This window comes from Sander vitreus, chromosome 4 (genome assembly GCF_031162955.1).
Source record: "Sander vitreus isolate 19-12246 chromosome 4, sanVit1, whole genome shotgun sequence".
In the NCBI taxonomy this organism is placed as follows: Eukaryota; Metazoa; Chordata; class Actinopteri; order Perciformes; family Percidae; genus Sander; species Sander vitreus.
This window is the reverse complement of record NC_135858.1, coordinates 35,342,904-35,368,938: the sequence shown is the minus strand read 5'-3', so window position 1 is coordinate 35,368,938 and position 26,035 is coordinate 35,342,904. Positions and strand designations below refer to the sequence as shown.

The 26,035-nt window shown below is 44.0% G+C and overlaps 1 protein-coding gene across 1 annotated transcript in view; it reads left to right on the top strand.

Moving 5' to 3' along the window:
- The first annotated feature begins 1,454 nt into the window (after positions 1–1,454).
- Positions 1,455–26,035, top strand: part of mmp24 (matrix metallopeptidase 24) — a 79,994-nt gene continuing 55,413 nt past the window's right edge. Inside the window, exon 1 of the mRNA XM_078249479.1 lies at positions 1,455–1,814. Within this exon, the coding sequence (XP_078105605.1) occupies positions 1,455–1,814 (360 nt within the window). The remainder of the gene's footprint in view (positions 1,815–26,035) is intronic.

Below are 26,035 nucleotides of genomic sequence, written 5' to 3'. Positions count from 1 at the left end.
ATGCCTTCACTGAAAGTACAGTTTGTGTTTATGTCTCTTTTATACGAAAGAGGATTAGGGCCACGTGAGAATTTTCTGAGTTTAAAATCAGAACTCTGAGAAAAAACGTTTTTTTCCTTCATTTTTTGTTAATTATTATGATCAGGTCAGAATTCTTACTTTAAACTCTGTACTTTAAATAACATTTTTGCATGTGGCCGTCATCGTCTTCCGTACTTTATAAATGGAACCATGTAGTGATTCTTGTTTCATTCATGTATATATATATATATATATATATATATTTTTTTTTTTTAACTGAGCTTGGTGAAAACGAGGCTTTAAGCATTATGCTTCTGTGTTAAATCTACGCCGTGGCTACCTACGTAGGTACGTGAAGACACCGACCTATGTCGGACCCTCCCCCATAGCCTGACTTGGTGTAGTCTACGTGATACGCAGCTATACGCAGTATACCCACTAAGAAAGTTCCAGGATTTCCATATACCCACTTAAAAATGGCAATGACATACAACAACATAGCCTACTTTCCATCATATTTTTGACATATTTTGAGTTGTAATGTGCGTGTGTTTTATTTGCATAGGCTAAATAAAGGGATTTCAGCTGTGAATTGGTGCATAAAGTGTATCAAAATGCAGGAAATTAAGTTTTTGACGCCCAGACCTCACCCCCCCCAAAGTCCCATTCTGGCCCATACATATACATATACAGTACAGTATACCCACTACAAAACATCAGACTACACCACTGGTAACAAGGTTGTTGTTTAGTAAATCAGACGCTGATAACGTATGCTACGTATTCAGTGGTGTAGTCTAATGTATTGTAGTGAGTATACTGTACTGTATATGTATGGGCCTATACGGTATATATGGGCCAGAATGGACCTTTTTTTTGGGGGGGGGGGCGTTTCATAGTGGGGGGTCTGGGTGTCCTCCCCCAGGGAAGTTTTGAGCATCAACGACTTCATTTCCTGCATTCTGACACACTTTTATGCACCACTTCACGGTGGAAATCCCTTTATTTATCCTATGTGACGAAGAAAAACACAGATGACAATTCAAAATATATCAAAATTACAATGCAAAGTATGTTGTTGCGTGTCATTGGGCATTTTTAAGTGGGTATATGGAAATCCTGGAGCTTTCTTAGTGGGTATACTGCGTATACCTGAGTATCACGTGGACTACACCGCTGTGTGTATTGTACCTCTTTTAATAGTGATTCTTGTTTCATTCATGGCTGTCACCTGCTTTAAGAAGAAATGCATTGAGACAGATGTCTTCCTGCATCTGTAGCGTTCCTGGTGTTGACAAGGCGCTACTGCAACAACATCACATCACGTCTCTGTCTCTGTCTCTGTCTCTCTCTCTTTCTCTCTCTCTCTCTCTCTCTCTCTCTCTCAGCCAGGCTTCCCCAGCTGTTCCGCTGCACCTTAATGAGCATGCGCAATGGCCACTCGTCAAGTGCAGGAAACCAATAGCGCGTCTGCACACACACAGAGAGAGAGAGAGAGAGGAGACAACACAACACGGCAGGCACCGAGCAGACGGGATGAAGCGCCAGCGCCCGGACTGTTTCCTCCGGTAAACAAGCGAAGCAGGAGCCTGGAAAACACCGGCGGGAAGCCGAGGAGGAGGGGGGGGGATTTCGGGGACACAGCCATGGCGACCGGAGGAGGCGGCGGCGGCGGAGGAGCGAGGCGGAGGAGGAAAGCGGGGCTCCCGGGATTCTGCTGGAAAACCTGCTACTTTCCCATATTGTTCTGGGTCGTTTCCGTGTGCGGAGAGGAGAAGACGCTGATTGTAGAGGTAGGACTACCCAACATCACCCCCCCAACATTGTTTAGAAGAAAGTGCGGGATGTCAGGGATGAATTTGTGCGTCTATATGTCCAAGCCTTTGTGCTCGCTGGGGGTACAGGAATGGATGTATGAGCGTCCTTCACTGCGTTCCGTCAATGCGCTTCTCTGGATGTTTTCATGTTTTCACGTTTGTTTTTTTTCCTCACACCTTGCCTCACCCCCCTCCCCTCCCCTCCCCTCGATATGAAAGTAATACCCATCCTTCCTGTACCCTGTAGGCCTAAGGAGGGACCGGGGAATAAAAGATTAACGAGTTAGTGAACTGAATCAGCCTAACTGAGAATCCTCCCTCGCTGTACGTGGTTCTTTTTGTTTTCAGGCGGACGCGAACTGCATTTGAACGCGTCCAGCTGCCGTCCCCACACACTGTGCATGTCTAATTACAAACTAAGGTGGTGTAATTGTTCCATCAGGTTTAATTGTTTCCGGGGTTGTTTTTTTTTGGGGGGGTTGAGATAGATAGAGGCTTTCTTTGCGTCCGCAGAGCTCCGCTGCGAGGGGCTGAATCATATTCCTCGCTGGGCTTTTAGGCGGAGGAAAGAGTCCGTCCAAGAGGCGGAGGCTGTCGGGTCCAACATCCTCATTAAAAGCGACATTAATGGATGACTTACAGGCTGCTTATTACCAGGGCTGGGACTATATGCTTTTGTCCCGATCCGATTCTTTCACGCGATTTTTGATTTATTTGGGATTTCCTTTTCCTTCTTTAACAAAAACAAAAGTTGAATAATATATCATGAGACATCATGAGCTTGTTTTCTGATAAGAATGCATATCACAAGTCAGTCAGTCAGTCTGACATTTATTTCATTTTGTAAAGAAGAACATAACACGGAGCTTCTGCTTTCGCTCCGTTTCGCTGGAAACGGATAAGATGTAGCTGTGTTTTTCCTTGTTTGTTTCATGCATTAGTTTCCCGTTTTACTTTGTAGTGTCTGTTTCTCCTGCGTCTTGTCTTGTTTGACTTCCTGCCTTGTGTGTTTTCCCGCGTTTGTGATTGTCTGCCCTGCCCTGATGTGTTCCACCTGTTCTTCAGCCATCGTGTCACCTGTTTCCCCATCGTTACTTTGTGTAATCACTCTTTGGGCTTTCTTTGTCTCCGTTCAGTTCATCGTCTTCCCTCCCTGTCCCCTCCCTGCGTCGCTTCGACCTGGAAGTTTATTCCCTTTCGTGTCTTGTGGGTTTTTCTAGTGGCTTTTGGATTTTGGTTATCTTCTTTGTGCCTGCCTTAGGGCTGATGATGATATTGCGATTGCGATGTGAATCACGATATTGGAGGGAATGATCATCTTTGTATCATTATTCTGATTTCCATTGAGAAATATTAAAATTTAAATGATAGTGTGATTTTTGTGAGGTCCTTTTACCAAACAAAGATTTTTTTTCTTTAGTCTGTAGGATAGGATTTGTAGGCTGGGACGTCTCTGCAGCACCACAATACTTAGCTATAGTGTGTAGTTTCTGTCTCCCCCATGAGGAATTCTAAGTAATGACAACAACACTGTCGGCGCGTCATAATACAAGCCTTCCGTGACCGCGCACCTGCGATTTGGGTATTGCACTAGTCCATATTGCGATTTCAATAACATTGCGATTAATTGTGCAGCCTGCCTTCTTCAGGACGCCTTAAGTTAAGTCATTTGTTTAATAAATCCTCTACTCTGCATTTTTGGGTCCGAGCCTGGCTTTCCTGATATGGGTATCGCTTAAAAATATTCAATACCAATACCGTGACTTCGATACCGGTTCTTAAACGCTACTTTTTCCGATACTAATTTTATAAAACCAAAAGAAATTACAACATTACATGTAGCAGCCCTTGGATCCAAAAAGAGAGAGTCTCGACTGATGCGTAAAGGGTCTTTTTATTTAGTTTTGCCAGACCAGCATGACGTTCAACATCAGTTTAATCCATCGTCACCTTAGCACCGTGAAAACTGTATTGAAAACGTAGACACAACAAACATTTCACACACGTGTTTTCACGGATACAAACTTCATTACGTGAACAAACATTTAGGGTGACAAACATTAATTACACAGCAAACATCGTACCTCGGTGCGCTCACACAGCTGCGTACCATTCACAGCTACCTTTTTAAAAACTCATCTTCCCTACTACTACGGTGCCACCAAAGGACACATTTCAACATTACAGGTGCACAGAATTTCCGGTCAATCGCATACAAATAACATGAAAGCCCATACAAATATTTTACCAATAACCCAACCCATTAGCCTGGTTGACACCAGACCCTTCTCAGTTGTAACTGAGAGTGGGGTCTGGGCAAGCTTCATTCACAGCTCATTTCCAAATGGGCGTCACCAACGGACGCCGCTCAAATGACTGCGTGGGTGGGTGGCCGTCATGTTGAATGTAAACAAAAAAAGCTGCTCGCCATCACTGCGCTATCGTCATCGTGTAAAGCCCGCCTCAGCGGTTGTGATTGGTGTTTTCGATTTGGAAAAACTGGAAATGGGCTTGAATGGGCTCTTGGCCAGACGGACAGGGTTTCCCCAGGCTACCAGCCCATACTTATTTCATTAAATCAGCAGCATACATTACAACTCCAAAGTGGTCCTTTACATCACACATTAGGGCACAACTCTTTGTATTTATGTTCCAGCTCCTACTACGCGGGCTCCGTTTTTCCTGCGTGTCAACATGATTAGATCTTGATAGAAGCATGCTGCGTGCTGATTGGCTCCCTGACGCTGATGAGATTTACTCCTTTAGGTATTGACATTGGATATTGAATGACGAGGCATTTTTCGATACTCAATACGAGGCAATTGGGTCGGAGCCTAAAAAGTATGGACTTCGGTACCCGGCCCTAGTCGTGTGCGTTTTATCTTTGGCTGGTTAACGAGTCTCTGTAATGAGCTCTTAACCCCATGTTATCAATAAATAGTCACTAGCGTGCAGAGAACATTGAAGTGAACCTGAGTGAGTGTGCTGCTTTCATGTGTGCTGAACAAAGCATCTCCAGATCGCCCCCCCCCCCCCTCTCTTTCTCCCTTCACGGAGTCCAAATATAGCCTCCCTCCATAATTTATGGAAGTGGCAGGGAGTTGGAGGAGAGAAGAAACGATGGGACGGATGCAGTCGGATGTTTTCAACAATCGTTTTGCACGTGGCTGCTGTCACACAAAGGCAGATGTCGAGAGAGAGTTCTCCGTCGGTACGAGTAGGGCTGCAACCAAACCATTGTATTCATCGTTGATTAATGTGTGGATTATTTTCTGGGTGAATGGATTAGTCGTTTGGTCTCTAAAATGTCAGAAAATGGTGAAAAATGTGTTTCAGCGTTTCCCCAGAAAGTCCCAAGATGACGTCCTCAAATGTCTGCCTAAATGTTTTGTCCACAACTCAAAGATATTCAGTTTCCTGTCACAGAGGAGAGAAAAGACTAGAACATATTCACATTGAACACGCTGACATCAGAGACTTTGACTTTCTTTTCCATTAAAAAATGACTTAAAACCAATGTATTGGTTATCGAAATAGTTGCCGATTCATTTAGTTGTTGACTCATCTTTGCAGCTGTAGAGTGAGAGAGTGTGTGTGTGTGTGTGTGTGTGTGTGTGTGTGTGTGTGTGTGTGTGTGTGTGTGTGTGTTCTTGTTTAACTATATTCGTGGGGTCCAAAAACCGGGAGTCCAGTATACTTGTGGGGTCTGCACAGTCTTGTGGGGCCAAAATGCTGGACCCCACCAGGTTAAAGGTCTGTTTGAGGGTTAAGACTTGGTTGTAGGATTAGGGTTAGAATTAGGTTCTGGTTAGGGTGAGGGTAAGGGTTAAGGTTAGGCATTTAGTTGGGATGGTTAAGGTTAGGGTAAGGGGCTAGGGAATGCATTATGTCAATGACGGGTCCCCACAAAGATAGTGAAACAAACATATGTGTGTGTGTGTGTGCACGTCTTATGTGTGTGTCTGGTTTCTGTATTTATTGTTTGTTTATTTTAGGGCTGTACAATATATGTTTTCTTTAATCGTCATTGCAGTATATCAAAGAATATTGGAAATTATGATTTCCTTTCATTTGTTTTAAATCCAACAAGCTGCTTGTTGGATTAAGCAAACTCCTGAAAGCAGCAGAAATGCAGATCTTAGTTCACTCTAATATTTGTTTATCGCAAGATATATCGTTATCGCGCTATTCAGCAACATTGTTGCATGTTTCCCTCATATCGTGCAGCCGTAGTTTATTTTATATTCTTGTTTTTATGAATGCACCATCAGCCAAAGTGCTAACTCACCTGGCACTAAATCTCTTTCTGATTCTGATGTTCAGCTCCAGCAGGGTTAAAGCACAGCCCTTTGTTTGGAACGCTGATGTTTGTCACAGCAGACGCGCGATGCCTTGTTTTGCTGAGCGTGCATCATACCTCGTTGTGAAAATGTGGGTCATGCTTTTTGAGGAATCGAATGCTCGCAGAAGTCTCCCAAACTGCGGGACGGAGACGACGCGATGATTGCCGCTGTTATTTAGTGATGTTTGCGTCGCCCGTGACACTTTGATTCAGACAAAGGAAGCTCCCGGAGGCTGCTGAGCGGTGCCTGCTAACAGCCGCCGTGTGTCACACTGCCGTGCAAAGGAGGAGATGTTTTCACCGAGCCCCATCTGCTGCTCCCTGAGAAACGATAATCCTCTCAAAGCTATTGTTGTTACACGTCATGCTAATGTGGCCTCACACACATGCACTGTTTTTTTTAACAGGATTTATTACAAAATGTTCCAGAAGATCATGCAATTTACAGCAACCAGCAGGTATCCAAAGTGGTTTACATGAAGTCCCAACAGTAAAACATAACATACAGTCAAATCAGAGGGACTAAAACATACAATACAATCAGAAAATAGAATACATAAAAGCAGAAAAAAAATGGAAAATGTCACTATGCTACTATGTATGTATGTATGTATGTACTACTTGTGTTGTCGCTGGGTCGAATTTGACCCTGTTTTCAAAGTTTATTATATCATAAATCTGGGTTTCTTTCAACCACATTGCCCCAAAATAACTTGGAAGCATGTGCGTTGGATGGGACCCATGCTCTTAATTTTCCTACATCCATGTAAAGGCCGTTACACACCAACCAGACGGCCGACCGTCGGCAGAAAAGGCAGTTGGACTGATCAGTGTCCCCGAGTTGGTCTAAAAAGTGCCTCTGAACACACCGAAGAGACGAGACGTAATACGTCTCCATGACAGCAGCCGGCGCTAATCTGTGTTGTCGCCCAAAAATGAAAACCGGCAGCTGATTGGACGAAACGCGTCACGTGGGTCTTTTTTCTCCGGAAATTCACAGCCAGACTGTCATGGCGACTCGTTCAGAATACGATCTCATATTGTACTAAAATAGTACTGAAACACCGAAACGTGTTTCTGAAAACATTTGAAGAGAGAAATAGGCCGTGCAGTTGCTGAATCTGTCTTCATTTCAGATCGACAAAGGTCAGTTTGAAAGGTTTTCCTCAGATTTTGAGAGGCTCTAGTCACGCTCATTCCGCTCGCCATTTCCGGGTGAGTCCCGACTGCCCTGTCTCCGACTGAGCATGTCGGGTCGGCCAAAATAAAGCCCGACGGCCCCTCGGACGGACGACGGCACGGAACACACCGAACAGACTCGAGTCACCGACCTCGCCAGACGGTCCGACGGCCGATTATCGGCCCGGTGTGTAGCTGCCTTAACGCTACCTCTGAGCCTTCAACTTTAAATGTATTAATGTATTAATCAACAATGACCATCGTCAACAACCTCCGTGTTCAGGTCTCTGTTTTAGCTACAGAGTGAGACCTCGCAACCTCTGTAAGATCTTTGTTGGCAGTCATACATGCCCAGTAGCTAGTTAAGCTCACAATTGCGAGCTAGCTGTTTCTCCAACTTCGGCCTGTACGAGGCAGCATTAGCCGGGAGACTTCTTCTAAACGAGGGCGCACTTCCAACTTTGCGTGGAATACCTGCAGAACAGGGACACGGAAGTAGTTCTATACAATTTATCTTGTAGATTAGGGTGAATTTGTGTGTGTTGTAGCAGTGTTTTGCCATTGAGAACGAGCTAGCATGCTAACAGTTAGCCCCCTAGGCCCCTCGTCTCGGCTAGTGACGTAGAAAGCCGTGCCGATTTTTGACCAGCTCACCCGGAGACTGAAGGCCGGACACATTCAGAAACCGTATCTCACTCAGAACAGCATGGATGGATTTCTTCAAAGTTTGTATGCGTGTGGAAGCACCAGAGACACAAAATAACACCCCAAATCCCAGAAAAAGTGATTTTTTTTTTTTTTTCTTTCATAATATGGGCACTTTAAAACGTCTTACGTTTGAGTTGGTGGAACCTGCAGAAACCCTGTGAAAAGCTCAAACACACTGGCTGTTCCACAGGGAGGGACACGGCTGTTTTCAGACATCAGGGATGTTGCAAACATGACTGTGAAGTTGCATTTGATGGTTGACATACTGTATGTCTCTGTGTGTGCTGTAACTTTTGATGTGATTATTACGCCCGAACATGCCCGAGACGTTTTGTACGCCAGCTCTGCGGCTCCGACGGCGGTCGCAGAGGTCTTGATGTGTTCCGTGAAAACGTGTTTTGATCGTGTCTCGAACCGCCGACCGTTTTATTCACTGATGGGTTGGCTCCACTTGGCGGTGCACGTCACGCTAAAGCTTGACATAAGCTTTGATGCTGGGATGTAATGATCTCCCCACAGTTTCCTCTGCCTTCTCATTTAGTCCTCTACTTCATGTTTTCTTCATGTTTGTTTGCGTTTGTCTTTGTGTTCTTTCTTACATTTGACACTTGCGATTTTACTGTGTATTGATGTACCGTTGTTGCTTTCTCGTTTTTATTTTTAAATGTATATATTTTAGTTTACTCAACGAATTGTATGGATGCATTTCTTCTCACATTATTATCCTTGATGCTTTGGCAATATTATTTCTGACATTCATGCCAGTAAAGCAATTTGAATTGGAGAGAGAGAGGATGAGAGACAGAGGAGAGAGAGAGAGAGAGAGAGAGAGAGACAGGAGACACAGAGAGAGAGAGAGAGAGAGAGACAGACAGACAGAGGCGTTCAGTTCTTTGTCTGACTCACTGCTCCCTGCTCCTTTGTCTGTTTGCCTGTTTACACAATAGGTCATATTTGGTGTGTTTTTGGACCGAGTATTTTTGGCTGGCAGCCGCTACAGACAGCCGTGGTGTGGGCTGTTAGCTGTCAAACAGCCTTTTTCATATGCAGAACGGTAGATCAACCCCATGTTACTGATCGTCCTAATGCTGTTAAACGATCGATTGATTGGTATCGATCCCAGAGAGGTGTTGAGGGATCGTTTGTTAATGACGTTGGTGAGAAGCGTCTGAGATTCATGAACGTGCGGATGCTGGTCTCTGCTCTGCTCTCTGCTCTCCGAGCTACAGCGCCGGGTAATGTGGCCAACGCAAATGGTTTATTCCATTATTACAATTATTTATCGCTTGGGGCGGTGAACTGTTTTAATAGTTTTTACTGGCGGTCCACACCCGCTGCCCGCTGCTGGACACAGGGTTGATGAGAGCGCTGACATTTGAACCATATATGAATATGTGGGCTCTAAAACCGAAAAAACCCCAAAAAACTATTAGATAAAGGGCACAAAAACAAGCTCTGTTAGGGCTGCAAGATATTGAAAAAAGAAACGGAATCCTGTGAGAGATATATATATATATATATATATATATATATATATATATATATATATATATATATATATATATATATATATATATATAAAGAAATACTTTACAAGATGACATAAATAAGCTCTATTGGGAAAATAGATGTGATTTCGTAGGACACACAGACACACACACACTCACAGACACACATACATACACACACACACACACACACAATAACGCACGCACACACACTCGCACGCACCCACACACTCACACACACACACTGGCAGACATACACTCACACACAGACAGACATACACACACACACTCACACACACGCACGCATGCACACAGACACACACACACTCTCACGCACACTCACGCGCACGCACGCACACACACACACACACACACACACAATAACGCATGCACTCACAGACACACACACACTCGCACGCACGCACACACGCGCGCACACACACACATACACACATGCTCACAGACACACACATTCACAGACACACACACAATCACGCACGCACGCATGTATGCACGCGCGCATGTACGCACGCGCGCACGCACACACTCGCACGCACCAATACACACACACACTCGCACATGCATGCACGCACACTCACACGCTCACACACACAGACACACACACTAGGAAAACCCCGTCGGAGTAACGTTACGTCACATACACACAATAGCCACGTGGCCACCTGTCTTCAAGGGGAAGGGTCAGCCGCTAACAATCATGTAAAAGGAGAACTCTTCTGAGGATTATGTCTGTATTTGATGTGATGGAAAATTGAGGTACAGGAGAGAAGGCTGGATTTGGTTAGGATTTGACACTAAAGGCCCTATTTTAACCATCTGAGCGCACGGCGTGAAGCGCCTGGTGCAGGTGCGTTTAGGGCGTGTCCTAATCCACTTTTGCTAGTTTGACGGCGGAAAAAAAGGGTCCGTGTGCCGGCGCATGGTTCTGAAGGGTTGTACTTAGTGTCTTCATTAATCAGAGGTGTGTTTTGGGCGTAACATGCAATAAACAATCAGAGATCATCTCCCATTCCCTTTAAAAGCCAGGCGCGTTTGGACCTTGGACCATTGCTGTTATGATGGAGGATTTGCACCGTAATATTTTCATTTGTAATCTTTTGCATGTTTGTGTGTGTGTGTGTGTGTGTAACAAGCATAGTGTGCGCGTGCTGTGCACGAGTCTAGGAGCATTTTACTAATGGGTTGTTAAAATAACAATGAAATGCTGCGCTATTGACTTTAGACCAGGTTTTTGTTGGTCAATGGCGCGATCACTTCCCGCTGCCTCAAGATAGCAATACGCCCAGAATGCACCTGAACACACCTCCCTGTAAGACCAGCATGCCCATGGGCGCACAGATGGGCACAGGTGCATTTGCTATTTAAACGACGCGGGCGCTGGACGGTCTTAAAATAGCAAAGACACTTGGCGTCGGGCCTTGCGCTGTGCTGCACCGGGCCCTGAGCACTAAGCCACTAAGTTCTGTTCTGTTTCTGTTGGACACTTTCCTAGTTGACAAGAGACTTTTCCGTAAAATGGCCCGTCCCTGCCAGCATGCTGATGTTGATTGTAGTGCCGGGGGACGATAATATCAGACAGCAATGGAAGACTTGACAGCAGTCATGATGAGCAGTCATCGTGGTGATGAAAATGAATATCGATGGTGATTAAGAAACCGTCCAAATTGTGGATTACCGTCACGACTAGTGAGAAGAGGACAGTGCAGGCGGCGCAATTGATGTTTTTATAAGATGAAAGTGTGTCTCCAAACCTCTCTGGGGTCTGTTTTTCCTCTCTCCTCTGTTCCCTGGAGTGTTGTAAACACTACATTACACCCGAGAAATGGGCTAAATGAGCCTGTAACGCTGCACTTATCAGAGAGTGTGTGTGTGTGTGTGTGTGTGTGTGTGTGTGTGTGTGTGTGTGTGTGTGTGTGTGTGTGTGGGCGGGCGTGAATCCACACGACTGTTACTAGCAGTCTTTGTCCTGATTTGCCGTCCTCGGTGAGAAGCGTGCACACATGCGACCATTGACTTCACATTCACGTCTATTTTTTGTCTAAATGTACCTGCGCCCATCTGTGCGCCCATGGGCGTGCTGGTCTTACAGGGAGGTGTGTTCAGGTGCATTCTCGGCATATTGCTATCTTGAGGCAGCGGGAAGTGATCGCGCCATTGACGAACAAAAACCTGGTCTAAAGTCAATAACTCAGCATTTCATTGTTATTTTAACAGAGCATTAGTAAAATGAGCCTAGGCTCGTGCACAGCGGGCACACACTATGCTTGTTACAAGAATGTGAATGAATATCTTTGAGTTGTGGACAGAACAAGACATTTGAGGACTACATCTTGGGCGTTTTTGGAGAAACACTGATCCACATTTTTCACCAAACAACTAATCCATTCATCCCGAAATGAATCCCCAGATTGATCGACAATGGAAATTATCGTTAGTTGTAGCCCACACACACGTGAAACCTTGACTCCGTAGTCACGTCTATTTTTTTGCGACCACCGCCCGCCGCGTGTACAGAACATTTTGGCTTTTTGATTGCCAGCTTCATTGTCTTACAGTCCTTCCTCCCTCTCCCCTTTTTATTCATCTGCCTCCCACTGTCTCAAGTTCATTTCACGTCCCTGCTCTCCAGCCATTGTCTTTGTCGCCCACACACACACACACACACACACACACCCACACACACACACACACTCTTTACCGCACACTCTGCAAGCCGCGGCTGTGAATAGGAGTTGTCATTGTGCATTTGATGAGGGCATTGTTCTGTTTGTATGCAGCGAGCCAGGGACAGACTACGTTTAAAGAACAGTTTGAAGTACGTAGACGCACTGACGTGGTGTAGGGCTGCACAATGTTGTTTCATCGTCTACACCACGATGTGCGATGGTCACATTGCAGGACGTTGCGTTGTTAACGCCACACCTTTTTTTGCTGCTTGATAGAAAAGTAAACCTTCACAATTCTCCTTTTACATGATTGTTAGCGGCCGACCCCTCCCCTTTATGGCAGGTGGCCATTGTGAGTACAGAGGCTTGCAAAAGTATTCCTACCCCTTGAACTTTTCCACATTTTGTCACGTTACAACCACAAACGTAAATGTATTTCATTGGGATTTTATATGCTAGCCCAACACAAAGTGGCACATAATTGTGAAGTGGAAAGAAAATGATACATGGTTTTCTAACTTTCTTCCAAAAAACGTGCTCTAGTGTGGCGTGCTAGAGTATTCAGCCCCCCCAGAGTCAATACTTTGTAGAACCACCTTTCGCTGCAAGTCTTTTGGGGTATGTCTTTACCAGCTTTGCACATCTAGAGACTGACATTTTTGCCCATTCTTCTTTGCCAAATAGCTCAAGTTCAGTCAGATTGGATGGAAAGCGTCTGTGAACACCAATTTTCAAGTCTTGCCAGAGATTCTCAATTGGATTTGTGTTATACATTTACATTTGTGGTTGTAACGTGACAAGCTGTGGAAAGGTTCAAGGGGTATACCATGAACACTTTTCCAAGCCTCTGTATGTGACGTAACGTTAGTCCGACGGGGTTTGTTTTGGGAAGTGAGGCTCTCCCTTGTAGAAAAGTACCGTAAGACACAGTGATGTGCACGCTTTTCCATCGGTAGTGAACCTACAGTAGTCTGTGTTTTGTGTTCGCTGCTCGCCACCAGCCAGGTGCTAAAGCTAATGTAGTTAGACTAAAGAAACAAGGGGCACGTCCCAACTAACGTTACGCTTGGGAGCCGCGGAGCTGTAAACGTGCCACTAATTTACAACGGAACATCTCGCCATATATCTTGCAGGCAGAAAAAAATATCGCAATGTCAGTTTTTTCCAATATCGTGCAGCCCTAATGTGGCGGATGGTAGGGCTGCACGATATGAGGAAAATATGCGATAAGGTTGTTGAATATCGCGATAATAATATTTCTTGCAATAAATAAACAGATATGAAAGTGTTCTCAGTTCTGCTGCTTTCAGGTATTCTGCTACAATACAACAAATTGCTTGTTGAATTATTTTTTCCAACATTATTTTATTGAAGAAATTTAACATTGAATTGATTATAAAAGGAACCACTAAAAAGCAATGACAGTATCTTTTTAAACTGTAATTTTCTACTAATATTTTCCGTCAGCTAACACAAAAAATCTCTGAGTGTCTATATGTCGCAGCCTTTCGCGACATGTATATTGCGCCAGTTGATATTGCGACATATTGTGCAGCCCTAGTGGATGCTTGGCTCAGCTGAACTCAATCAACCAACCTTTTTTAAATCATTGGCATTCTTTCATGTTCAAGTTCTTCTACCGTCGTTACCGGAAGTAAACCAACGACGAAGAAGACGGCACAAAGACTCTACGTAAAAACTTAAAACTGAAGGGACAACGAGAAAATATCGTCTGACAAATTCATGGAACAGCAAGAGACTGGAGCCCGACCGATAAAGGATTTTTAAAGTCGATATCGATACAAATATTTGGTGATTTTAAAAATGCGATATTCCGATATATTGGCCAATATATATTAAAAAATAAATAAATCCAGAAACGCGTAACAAAACACAGATTTCCCTAACATTAGTTAATTGTAGTTATTTATGAGTCCTCACTAAAATAATATGATAATGCAGTTTAAAAATAAACTTGTTTGTTTTATTGTCTCAACAGAACAGAGGAACATCAACATATATTAAAGTTCTGATAAATAAAATGTATGAAAATACAAACTTAAGATGTGAAACTTAAAGTCCTTTGAACAAAAACACAATTACCACAAAAACAATCAGTGTTGCCAACAGGGAGGTTGCAGAGCGCCCTCTGGTGGACAAACTATGCAACGCCAACACTCAGAACATGGTTGAAGGGGGTTTCATCCATTTTATTTTATATTTTAAATATTCATCTATCGGCCATTATAAATGCCGACACTGGTAGTTTGGAAAATGCCTAATATCGGCCGATAATATCGGGCTCTACAAGAGACTCGGTTGTTCATCACCAAATTACCAACGGCTCCATGGCGGGGGGCGTAACCCGAGTCGTGTCCCGTCTCCTGCACGCTCCAGACAGAGAGAGAGGACTTACATTAGACAAGTAGTTATGTCTCCGTTGTATTGGTGCGCAAACGGGACATAACAAAAGCTAGACCTTATTGGAAAGCCATCACAAATCAACAGCATAGAGCATTCTTGCAGCACGTCTAGCAGTTAGTTGCAGCTCCGGACGGGAGCATAAAACGAGATACAGAGCAGGGCGGAAATGCAAGTGCAGTTTTAATTAAAAATTAATATCAGGCAGGGCTCTGTCTGTGAGGAGAAAGAGCATCTCTTTCACTCTGGGTGCAGCGCAGAAGAACGTGGATGACGTTTAAACGCTGTGGACGCAGAGGGAGAGGAAACAACTTCACACCGAGATGTGAATTTAATTACACTCTGTGCCTGCAGCTCACCCTGCTGGAGCACCATAACCTCCATTGCTGGTCATACAGTAATTGAGTTGTTTGTCAGTATTATTTTAGGGATATTTTTGCCTTCAGGACGTCACTAATTTAAACATGGAAACGTACAAAAGGGCAGCTCAGCGGTTAGCATGTTGCCTCCCATCAGAAAGGGTCTATGGGCACGTTCAACCACAGACAAAACGGAGGAACACGTTGATTTTGAGTCGTGTTTTTCCCCATCTGGTTACTTTTAAAGGTGAACTATTATGCTTTTCCGTATTTTCTGTCATATCTTTAATGCTACAGTGTTGGATTTTCGTGTTAAACGTGGCCAAAGCTTCAAATAATGAGCTCAACGTATTTCAGAGAAATCCCCGTAAGCTAAAACTTTAGATTTCCCGTTGTTCTGAACACTTCGCTTTAAATAGTTTTTTCTAATCTCGGCTCCATGTGACGGAGCCGGCCTTGTATGATTGGTCAGCTCAAGGCAGGCCCTACTCAAATGTTTTTTGTTTTTTTTAAACTACTGCAGTAGTTAGCAGCTAGCAGTTAGTGCAGTTAACATTGTCACATGAAGCTACATGCTATTAGCAGGGAAAGACGTAATTTTGGCTGCCAATGTTGTTAATTTCTCCCCAATTCCGGGTCATGCTATTGCTGAAACATTTCCGGTTGTGTCGTTTTTGGTTTAAAAGCCTTGATCTGCGAATTTTGACGGTAGAAAGTGCTGCTATATTCCATTAACGTTAAAATCATTGCTAACTATAGTAGCTGCGTGGTAACAACGGGGAACGTTGTAACCTTGGCTGCCAATATTGTTCACTTCTTGCAATTCTCTGCGATTTCTGATGGTGGAAAGTGCTGCTATAGTCGGCGCGTCCACACGATACAAGCCTTCCGTGATCGTGCACCATGTATCTTGCTGCTTGACAGAGCAAGATGCATTAAACAAACTGAGCCGCATTGGGTCGGATTGTCCGTACATTATAAGTGACTGGACAAACGACCCAACGGAACGGCCAGAGGTGTCGGTTCCCAGCATATTTTGTTAACGTTGGCTACCTGATTGAGTCTCCAGGTAAGAGACAGCTAACGTTAACCGTTAGCTTATCTTAGATGATTCAATCTGACTGTATTATCAGTAACGTTACCCCACGTTCATTAAAGCTATGATATTAAATACTAGTATGTCTTAGCATGTTAAATGAATAAATTCCATGTAACTGTTCCAGTTTGGAGGGTAGCAGCGACGTTAGTGGTATCAACACCGGCTCCGTCTGTCTATTCGGCAGTATATAAAACTTAAGATCAGGATTTTTGACTTATTGGAGGAGCAGAACGCCACACAAACTTTTAGGCATTGTACCAAGCAAAAAAACAACCGTAAATATGACAAGGATTAAAGATTAATCGCTAACAAGGTCTATGCTTATTAATTAGAATGGTTTGGTTTGTTTTCCCCCATGGCATAAATGGAAATTACGTTTCAGTGGACGTTCTCAGTAATGCCGACCAAGTCTATGCTCTTTTAAATGCTCCCTCCTTTTTGTTTCCGTGGCGTTGTAGTTCTTTCTTTCGCTAGTCCTAATATAACTCGCTAGGGGTGGTACGGTTCATGAAAAAACATCCGAACCGTTCGGTTCGCTTGTCTCGGTTTGGAGCGTGTGTGCGTCACACGGTTCGTCAGTACAGCGTTAATGTGCACTAACCACTTACTGCCGTAGTGCTCCCTTTGACACCTATGTTAAAACACTTACTGGAAACGACAAGGGGGATGAGCCTGACAAACGCAACACATGGCAGCTGATTGGACGAACGCGTCACAAATTTCAAAACGGACTCTAATGGCGTCTCGTTCTTAATACGATCTTGTGTTTGACGAAAATAGTTCACCGAAACATGTTTCTGAAAGCATTTTAAGCGAGAAATAGGCCATACAGTTGCTGAATCGGTCTGTTTTTTTGATCAACAAAGGTCAGTTAAAAAGATTTTCGTCAGATTTTGAGAGGCGCCGAGCCGACCGCTCCTCGGAAGTGTGGCGCGCTGCAGGTCACGTGTAGAAATGGCAAGTGGGAGAGATGAGGAAGGCCGCCCGGAGCTGGAGGATGCGCCAGCGTCGTATAAGTCTGGTATGTGGAAACATTTTGGATTTCATGTAACCTATGATGACAGCGTAAATAAAACAATAGATGGAACTGCCACTGTGTGCACGTATTGTGCAACATGCCTTCAATATGCTAATTTTAGCTATATATCATATGTTGCATAAGTATATAAGTATAGTATAATATAAGTATATTTCTGGAGTGTTAAAGATTAAAAGAAAAAATATCAAGAACCGTACAGAACCGAAAACTGTGACTCTAAAACCTTGATACGAACCGAACCGCGGGTTTTGTGAACCGTGCCAGCCCTATAACTCGCTGTATTACGAGTACCAATGTGCAACTTATATTGCAGCCAGTCAGCTTTAATGTTATTGGCTCAAGTCTCTTTCGGATTTTACCACAGACCTAAAACCGATTTTATTCCTCAGCTACGGTGAGATGCAAATTTAGCGATAAAACTGAATTTAGGGCTCAGTTAAAGCCAGTTGCTAACGACGTACTGCATATGTTTTTTATGTTGTGATATAGGTCTTAAATTACATTCATAATAGTCTTTAAAAGGTCTGAAAAAGTCTTTAATTTGACTTGGCGAAACCTGCAGAAACCCTGATAATATATACTCTATATTTGTTTATCAAATTGTCAGAAACAACAGGAAAATGCGTAGATTTCTATCAAATAAGCCCTTTACTGTATGCCTACCGATCATGCTTACTGTTGTGCGTAGTCCCCCCCCCCCCCGTGTCCTGACTGAGCTTCGAAGAGCCGTAGAAAGAACTAAAAAAGATGACAGCTGTCTGAATCTCGAGCAGAATAGAAGTACTTCCCACGTTCTCCTCTTCTCTTCTGCTCCGTCCGTCCGTCAAACCTCCGTCTGTTGATGAATCTGTTCATCCATCTGTCACTCATCCCTCCACGCTGAGTGTTTGCCTCACAGCCGTCGCTGAAATCCGGCCTTTTGTTGCGTCCGGAAAAAGTTTTACCTTGAAGGAACGCGTGTACTTTACAGAGGACACCTGTCAATCAAACTGGGTCAGTGACGCTGAGAGGTCTTGTTTTGTCTTTCTGGTGATAAGGTCTTCAAATCAGTATATATACAACAAGTAGATCCGGCTAGGCGATCTGATCGGTCAACTACACATTTAGAGCATGATGGCCCACCGTGCTCATCACTTAAAATATTACGTTTGCAACATTTGTATTCATGAAAATAAATCAGGAACCGCAGTGGAACACACAGAAACTCTCCGGCATATTTATATTAAGTTATTCATTGGATTAAATGACTTATTTTATACACTATGTAGGTTGAGACAGTGGTACACCTCATCCAGTGCCCAACATAACCTCATAACCTGTCTCAGGCAGACGAGTAGCCTTTTCTGCATCAATTTATGGTGCAAATGTCTTTATTTATGTAAAGGAAATTATAATAGGATTTTGGGGGGGGTTGTACTGGCCATCTAGCCTAGAAATCTAGACGCACCCTAGCAGCGGCAAATGTAATTTGCAGCCAGGGTCAGTCTAGCAACTCTCTGTTGGCTTGCGAGCTGGAAAAACTAAATTCCCTTTGGTCCTACAGCCCACTAGTCCGACGTCCACCAGCGATATTACAAATCCCATATGGCCACGCCAAGACCCGTCCTTCAATAGCATTTAATGGCCAGGCGTCCATGCTTACGCAAGGTAACGTAACCCCATTTGTACAGGTCCTATCCCCTGACCAATCGACTAGCCTAACCTTAACCACTCGAGGTCAAATGCCTAACCCCAATCAATCGAGCTGCTTCGTAGGGCAGGTCTTGGCGTGGCCATAGTGAGATTCATAATTTCGCCACCAGCGGGATGTCGGACTAGTGGGCTGTAGGACCAAAGGGAGTTTTTTGGGTTATTGAGAGGTTGGAACAATGGTGCGTCGGAGAAATTGTTTTTTTGTAGCTTAATTGTGTTTTTGTAGCTTAATAGCTTTTTTGTCTTAAATATGTGTTCGTATCATCATTTCTTTAGCTGCACAGGAGGGAAAACCCCGAGTTCATACCATCTGTTGAATTTGTCTCTCTACATCGTCTTCTCCCTGCCGAGTGCAGAAGTTGTGGGTTCTAAATTTCATTACCAAACATCTATAAATCTGCCTCTTCATTCCCCGTCGTCAGCCGACGAGGGACAAAACCACGCTGACTCCTTTTCATTTTCCCGTACAAATAGAAACCCTGCATCAGCAGACAGCCGCTCCGTGATTCCATTCATTAATCAGTTTGCTGTTGAACGCCCGCAGACTGTGTTGACTTTTGATTTCTTCAGTGGGTTATTATTATTGTACGTGATGTTTGCGAGAACAGGGAGGCTGTCCGGAGTGATTCACTTCCCTCTTCTGTTGCTTCTTCACAAAACATCCTCCAAGGTTGTGAACAAATAAGAATAAGACTTTATTTTTATTTACTTATTTCTTTCATCCTGCTCGGACAGAAAAGCTGCCGACTGAACCTGAGTACTTTTTCACTGTGGTGGAATGCAACTAAGTACAAATTTGAGGCACTTTTTAAGAGAGGTTTGCCTCAGTTGGCGGATTAAAATAAGCAAAACAAACAGTGTTGTGGTTGTTCAAACTAACATTTAGAAATGGGATTGTTTGGGTTTTTTCTCAATACCAGTGCCATCAAATACTTTTTAAAACTGTGCCGGTGCCTCATATATATTTATATATATATGTATATATACACTGAACTAAATTATAAATGCAACACATTTGTTTTTGCCCCCATTTTTCATGAACTGAACTTAAAGATCTAAGACTTTTTCTATGTACACAAAAGGCCTATTTCTCTCAAATATAGTTCACAAATCTGTCTAAATCTGTTAGTGAGCACTTCTCCTTTGCCGAGATAATCCATCCACCTCACAGGTGTGATTTATCAAGATGCTGATCAGACAGCAGGATTATTGCACAGGTGTCCCTTAGGCTGGACACAATAGGGTTTGGGTTCATCTCTCTCTCTCTCTCTCTCTCTCTCTCTCTCTCTCGACCGCAGTTCGTCTTGAGTTGCAAATGCTCCCATAGACTGATCTCATGAAATGGCGTATGTATGACACACGCCAATTCGTATGCCATTATTGCCGTGTTATCAAGTCGCTTTTTAGCGTGTTTATCAGCGCCGTTTGGCCTCCATTGACTACATTACCTTGCGATTGCGTGTGAATTTACGCCGTAGCGAGTAGTATGAAAGGGCGAAAATCCGCGTAGGGAGGTTGGTGGATGGGTCAAACGCAGGACTTTCACCCAGGAGACCGGGGATCGTGTCCCGCGTGTCACGCTTCCTTCGTGTCCCGTGTGTCCCGTTTCCTAAACTCAACCGTCGTTTTCTTCTTTTACTAAAGCCAACCCCATTATTCTTTTCCTAAACCCAACCCAAACCAACCCGCGTGTGACGTTTCCTAAACTCAACTGTAGCTTTCTTCTCGCGACAGCCAAGTGGCATGCATGTTTACGCCCGCTGTATACAGCGTAGACATACACGCGGATAGCTCAAAATGCGTACAGATAACACGCCACTTGGCTTAAGAAAGTGGGCGTGTATGTTTACGCGAAGTCATGATGTCACGTTGCACATTCGATGGCGTCTGGCACTTTGGAGAGGTGTTCTCTTCACAGATGAACCCTAACCCTAGCCCCAACCCTAACCATAACACCAGATACTGGTTTTCGGACCCCCCAGACCACCCACCCCACCCCCCAATACAGTAAAACTGAACATTTTAGAGTGGCCTTTTATTGTGGTCAGCCTAAGGCACACCTGTGCAATAACCATGCTGTCTAATCAGCATCTTGATATGTCACACCTGTGAGGTGGATGGATTATCTCGGCAAAGTGATTTGTGAATTGTTGAGAGCCCACAGAGTGAGTGGGCTGCCAGTGGATGGTTGGTGGGTATGGTTCCTTGCTCAAGAGCACCTTGGCAGTGCCCAGGAGGTGAACTGGCATCTCTCCAGCTACCAGTCCGCACTCCGTACTTTGGTCCGTACGGGGACTGAGCTACTGCCACCCCCACACCATTTAACATTAGCTGTCAGCACTTTAACCGTGTATCATCCAGCTGCTAGCTAGCGGTAGGCTAACGTTACCCGCTGCCAAGTGAAGTGTTAACGAGCGTCACGTGCAGTGGAGTTCCTGTTGCCCTTAACGTCCGTTCTGGAGCATCGGAGAGCAGCGCAGACATTTAAGAGGCAGATCCAGAAATCTGCGTTGCTATTCGCTCCGGTAGATACCGGTTGTTTAGGCACCGGTGCCGTATTAGCACCGGGTCTCGGTACCCAACCCTAAATGGGAGCGGGTACACTTTTCAGGGTGTCTTTTTGAAGTTGAAAAAAGTTAAACTTTTCGGAAAAAAAACCCCCGCCCTACGTCAAGCACTTTAGTCAACTTTTTCTTGTCAAAAAAGACGCCAAGTGTGAATGTAGCCTTAGTGTTTACAGTGAAAGGAGCCAGCGGTCGCACCTGAAGTTAGAAAGGCAATACATCTAAAAATAAAAAGGCATGATGGTGATTATTTGTTGTTGAAGGATACAGGGCAGAACATTACTCATCACTCAGGAAGCTTTTAGGAGTCCGCTCGCTCCCTCGCTCCCTCCCTCGCTCTCTCGCTTCCATGCTCCATCCCTCCCTCCATCCCTCCCTCCCTGCCTCCATCGCTTCCATGCTCCCTCGCTTTCTCCCTCCCTCGCTCCCTCCCTCGCTCCGCTCCAGGGTCTGCTGTGTTTCTCTGAAGTTGTTACCAACAAGTTACCAAGTTTGGTACCAACAGACCAAAAATCAAACGCAGACTCACACACAGCGTTTCATTCCTTCCTTCTTCCTTACCTTCCTTCCTTCTCCTTCATCCTTCCTTCCTTTTATGTTCATTGGTTCCTTCCTTCCAGGTGGGATTAAAAACCCTTACATTTAACTTGGAGAACCCTCGGGTACCCTGGACATTTTAAGGGGAGTTTCTCATTTCTGGAGATGTCCATGACTAAAGAAATGATCAGTCGAATAAGGATTTTGTCAACTGAGTTTCTCCACAAAGAATCGAGCAAGAAATCTTAGTCAAGTAAGACAAAAACGTCAGATTAGTAAGAAGGGGCAGCCCTTGTATTTTCGTGTATAGTCCTACTCTACTTTGGGGTATTATGTTGATTATCTACTCAATGAAGCCTAGAAACTAATACAACACCTTGAGGTAGTTTCACAATCTAATCTTCGGGACGATAACCTGCCCACTTATCAGGCGTCACACACGGTTTGGACGGGGGAAGTGCCGGCGGGTTGCACCCGCTGCACTCAGGCTGAGAGGCGGTAAATAGTTTAGCAGGGGGAGATCAAGGTCTATTTTTATCCCAGCAGACAGACGGAGGAGACACACTGGCAGGCTGACGCACCGGTTGAAGCATCAGAGAGAGACAGACAGAGACACAGACACAGACACACAGACTCACAGAGACACAGACTCACAGAGACAGACAGACAGACAGACAGACAGACAGAGACACAGACAGACAGACCGAGTCACAGACAGACAGACACGGAGACAGACAGACTCACAGAGACACAGACTGACAGACAGACACAGAGACGCAGCCAATCAGGTGGACGTAGATGCAAACAGACAGCCTGGCTCACGTAGAGGAGACCGCTGAGCTGGGTACAGACCTCTGGGTGGAAAGTTTTCACTGCACGAGAAGAATATCGGTGTTTACTCCACACTTCTGTTCCGTCCAACACGGTCTCACTTCCAGCGAGTTTAAAAAGCCACGGCTTTGGCGTTTTCTTTAGCGTCTAGCCCACGTGTGTCAAACTCAAGGCCCGAGGGCCGAATCCGGCCCATCGCAGATTTTGATCCGGTCCGCATTTCTTCAATTTAGGTTCACAAATAATTTTGGCCCACCTAGTTTTTGTCGCTTTTTCCAAAGTTTTTGTCTCTTTACCAACGTTTGTGGTGTGTTTTTTTTTAGAGATGGTCCAATACCATTTTTTGCTTCCCGATACCGATTCCGTGTTCACCAATGTTCACTGCACCGTGAACCTGCAAACAGCTAGCGAGCTTCCACCATTGAAGTCTATGACAGTTTCTGTACACAGTTTGGTACCTTTTGGCTTTTTGCCATTTAAAAAAAAAAGTTCTTTTGCGCCGAATCAAATGTTTTATGGTCACGATTCATCTCGTATCTGCTTGGCTTGTTTCCAGGCTTAAAACTCTTCATAGAAGCAGTAAATGAACTCAAACTAAGACATGAATACAACTTTCTTTTGAGACACTGGGAACCAAAAGAAGATGAAACCTGTTTCTAAAGCTTTTGTGTGGTTTCCAGTAGCAACAGATACAAAATGCTGCAGCGAGAAGGTTCTGGTTTATAGAAAACTATTTAGACTCGAGGGTGGCGATTGTTTGTTGCCAACGTTTTTATGTAACTGAATAGATGAGTAGTCTAGAGAGAGAGAGACAGAGAGAAAGAGAGAGAGAGATTTGAGTTTTCTGTGTATTTTCTGTTTTTTGTTAAATGAACTTGAAGCATCTTTAAAGATGTCTAGAGCTATGTCCCAATTCAGGGGCCACAGCCTTCGGAGGCTGCGTTCGTAGACCGATTGCGTCACGAAGGCTGCCCCATTTAATTTCCAAGGCTCCTTTAAATGCATTCCACAAATGCGGCCTCCTTTTACAGAATTCGGAGGACCTAACTGTCCGCAACCCCAAGATTCCCAGCATTCATTTCGGCATTCAAGCAGAAGCACAGGCAAACACAAACGCTAACATCCAATTTCCGTCCGCTATTTCATTATTAAATTCACTTCTGAGAATGTTTTAGGCAAGAAATTAACTGTGTAGATGTCGAATATAGGCAGTGTTATGAAAATGGATGGCGAATTGACCAAACATTAAAATAACGTTTGGTCACTTATCAGCTACAGCTGGCAAGGTTGCAAGGCGACAGGAGCAGCACTTCGCTCAAAAAGGAAAAGCTCTGCAGACCAGACCGTCTCAAGCCTTTGTGGGCTTCGAAGGCTGTGGCTTCTGAAGGCTGCAGCCTCTGAATTGGGACATAGCTTAGGTCTTTTAAAGACAAAATAATGCTTTCACAGTCCCACACATTCTTAAAAGCATCCACATCCTCCATCTTTGCATAGCATTTGTGTTCAAAACGTAGGCGGGCTCTAACCAGACTCTTGAATATTGACAGACAGTCACATATCTGGCCCCCATCCATCCCTTCCCTCCTGTTTAAATAAATGTCCATCTTGGTTTGACCAAAGTTCTTATTCTTTCTATAAGAAAAACCAAATATAAACATCTGCTTCTTTTAACAACAAAAACATAAATCTTAGGTTTTGAAAAAAGGGATTCAGTTTAACAAAACGGTGTTCTGTTTTACAGAAAATAATTTAGACTCGCTAACGTTAGATAAAACAAAGTTTGATTACCTTTTCTGTCATCAATCTGCACCTGCTTCATATTTTTGGCGAGCCAGCCAGGAGTGCCTAAAGGAACAGCAGAGCAGCGGTGGAAGAAGTTTTCAGATCCTTTAGCTACATCTACTACCACTACTACCACTACTAAAAGTACTAATACCACACTGTAAAAATACTCTGTTACAAGTAAAAGTCCTCCATTGAAAATGTAACTTGAGTAAAAGTCTGTAAGTATCATCAGGAAAATGTAGTTAAAGTAAAAGTAAAGAAAAATCCTCCCATTTTAGAAAGTGTAAATGATCCAAACAGTTGTGTGTTTAATGGTCTGATCATTTCAGCTGGACTCGTAGGCCGTTATATTGTTGGCTAGTTTACTTTAGAATAAAACATCAGGTTTTATAAACTACATGTGTTTTGTGTGTAGGAATATTAATGTGTAAAGTAACTAGTAACTAAAGCTGTAACAGATGAATGTAGTGGAGTAAAAAGTACAATATTTCTCTCTGAAATGTAGCGGAGTAGAAGTAGAAAGTGGCATGAAAAGAAAAGACTCAAGTAAAGTACAAGTACCTCAACATTTGTACTTAAGAACAGTACTGGAGTAAATATACTTGGTTACATTCCACCACTGCAGCAGAGTGTCCCAGTCCGTAGTTATCTTACATTTTGATTGTTGAATCTGTGGAGCAGTGTGAGCACGTTAGACAGGAGAGAGCTTCACTCCGCCCACCTTTTGTTCCCAGCAGGGCCAACGTTTCAAAGCAAGCCTTCATCTCTTGTCTTCCTCACTTCTTTTTTCCGTTTACTGCTCTATAAGCATTTCATTTTGCGGGGTCAGCAAAAGCGAACACAAAGAGCACAACAAGATGTTTTCTTGAATAGCGATTCAGAAGCTGAGGTTTTTAAAATCGCTGTTCGACAAACGCTGCACCCTTCAAGCAGAAATATATAAAGTGTTTGAAGCCGGAAGCATTCAGATTCCTGTGATATTTATGGCTTTGTCATCTGTATTTTGTGTGTGTGCTTTCAAACTCCATCTCAACTTCGCTATTTGTTTTTCCTTTTTATTCGTTCGTGTTTTCTGTCAGAAGTTTATGCAGAACAGTTGTGGTTCGGAGGACTTTTTGGGAAAACGGCAGTGGGAATGTCTGGATGTTCCACTTTTCAGGACGGAAACTGAGCTTTGAAAGCCTTTGTTTTTTACCTTTTATTTATCCAGGTAATTTGATTGAGAACAACTTCTCATTTGCAACGACCTGTCACATTCACACAGTTCCACATTCATGCCTGGAAGCTGCCCAGTACAAGCACAGTCTGATCTGCTGGCCACTGGGCAGCTCCACTGGAGCAGTTGGAGGTTAAGGACCTTGCTCAAGGGCACCTCAGTGGTGGTGATGAGGGAGGGACAAGTGCTGCTCTTTCACTTTCCCCACCCAGATTTTATCCTGATTGAAC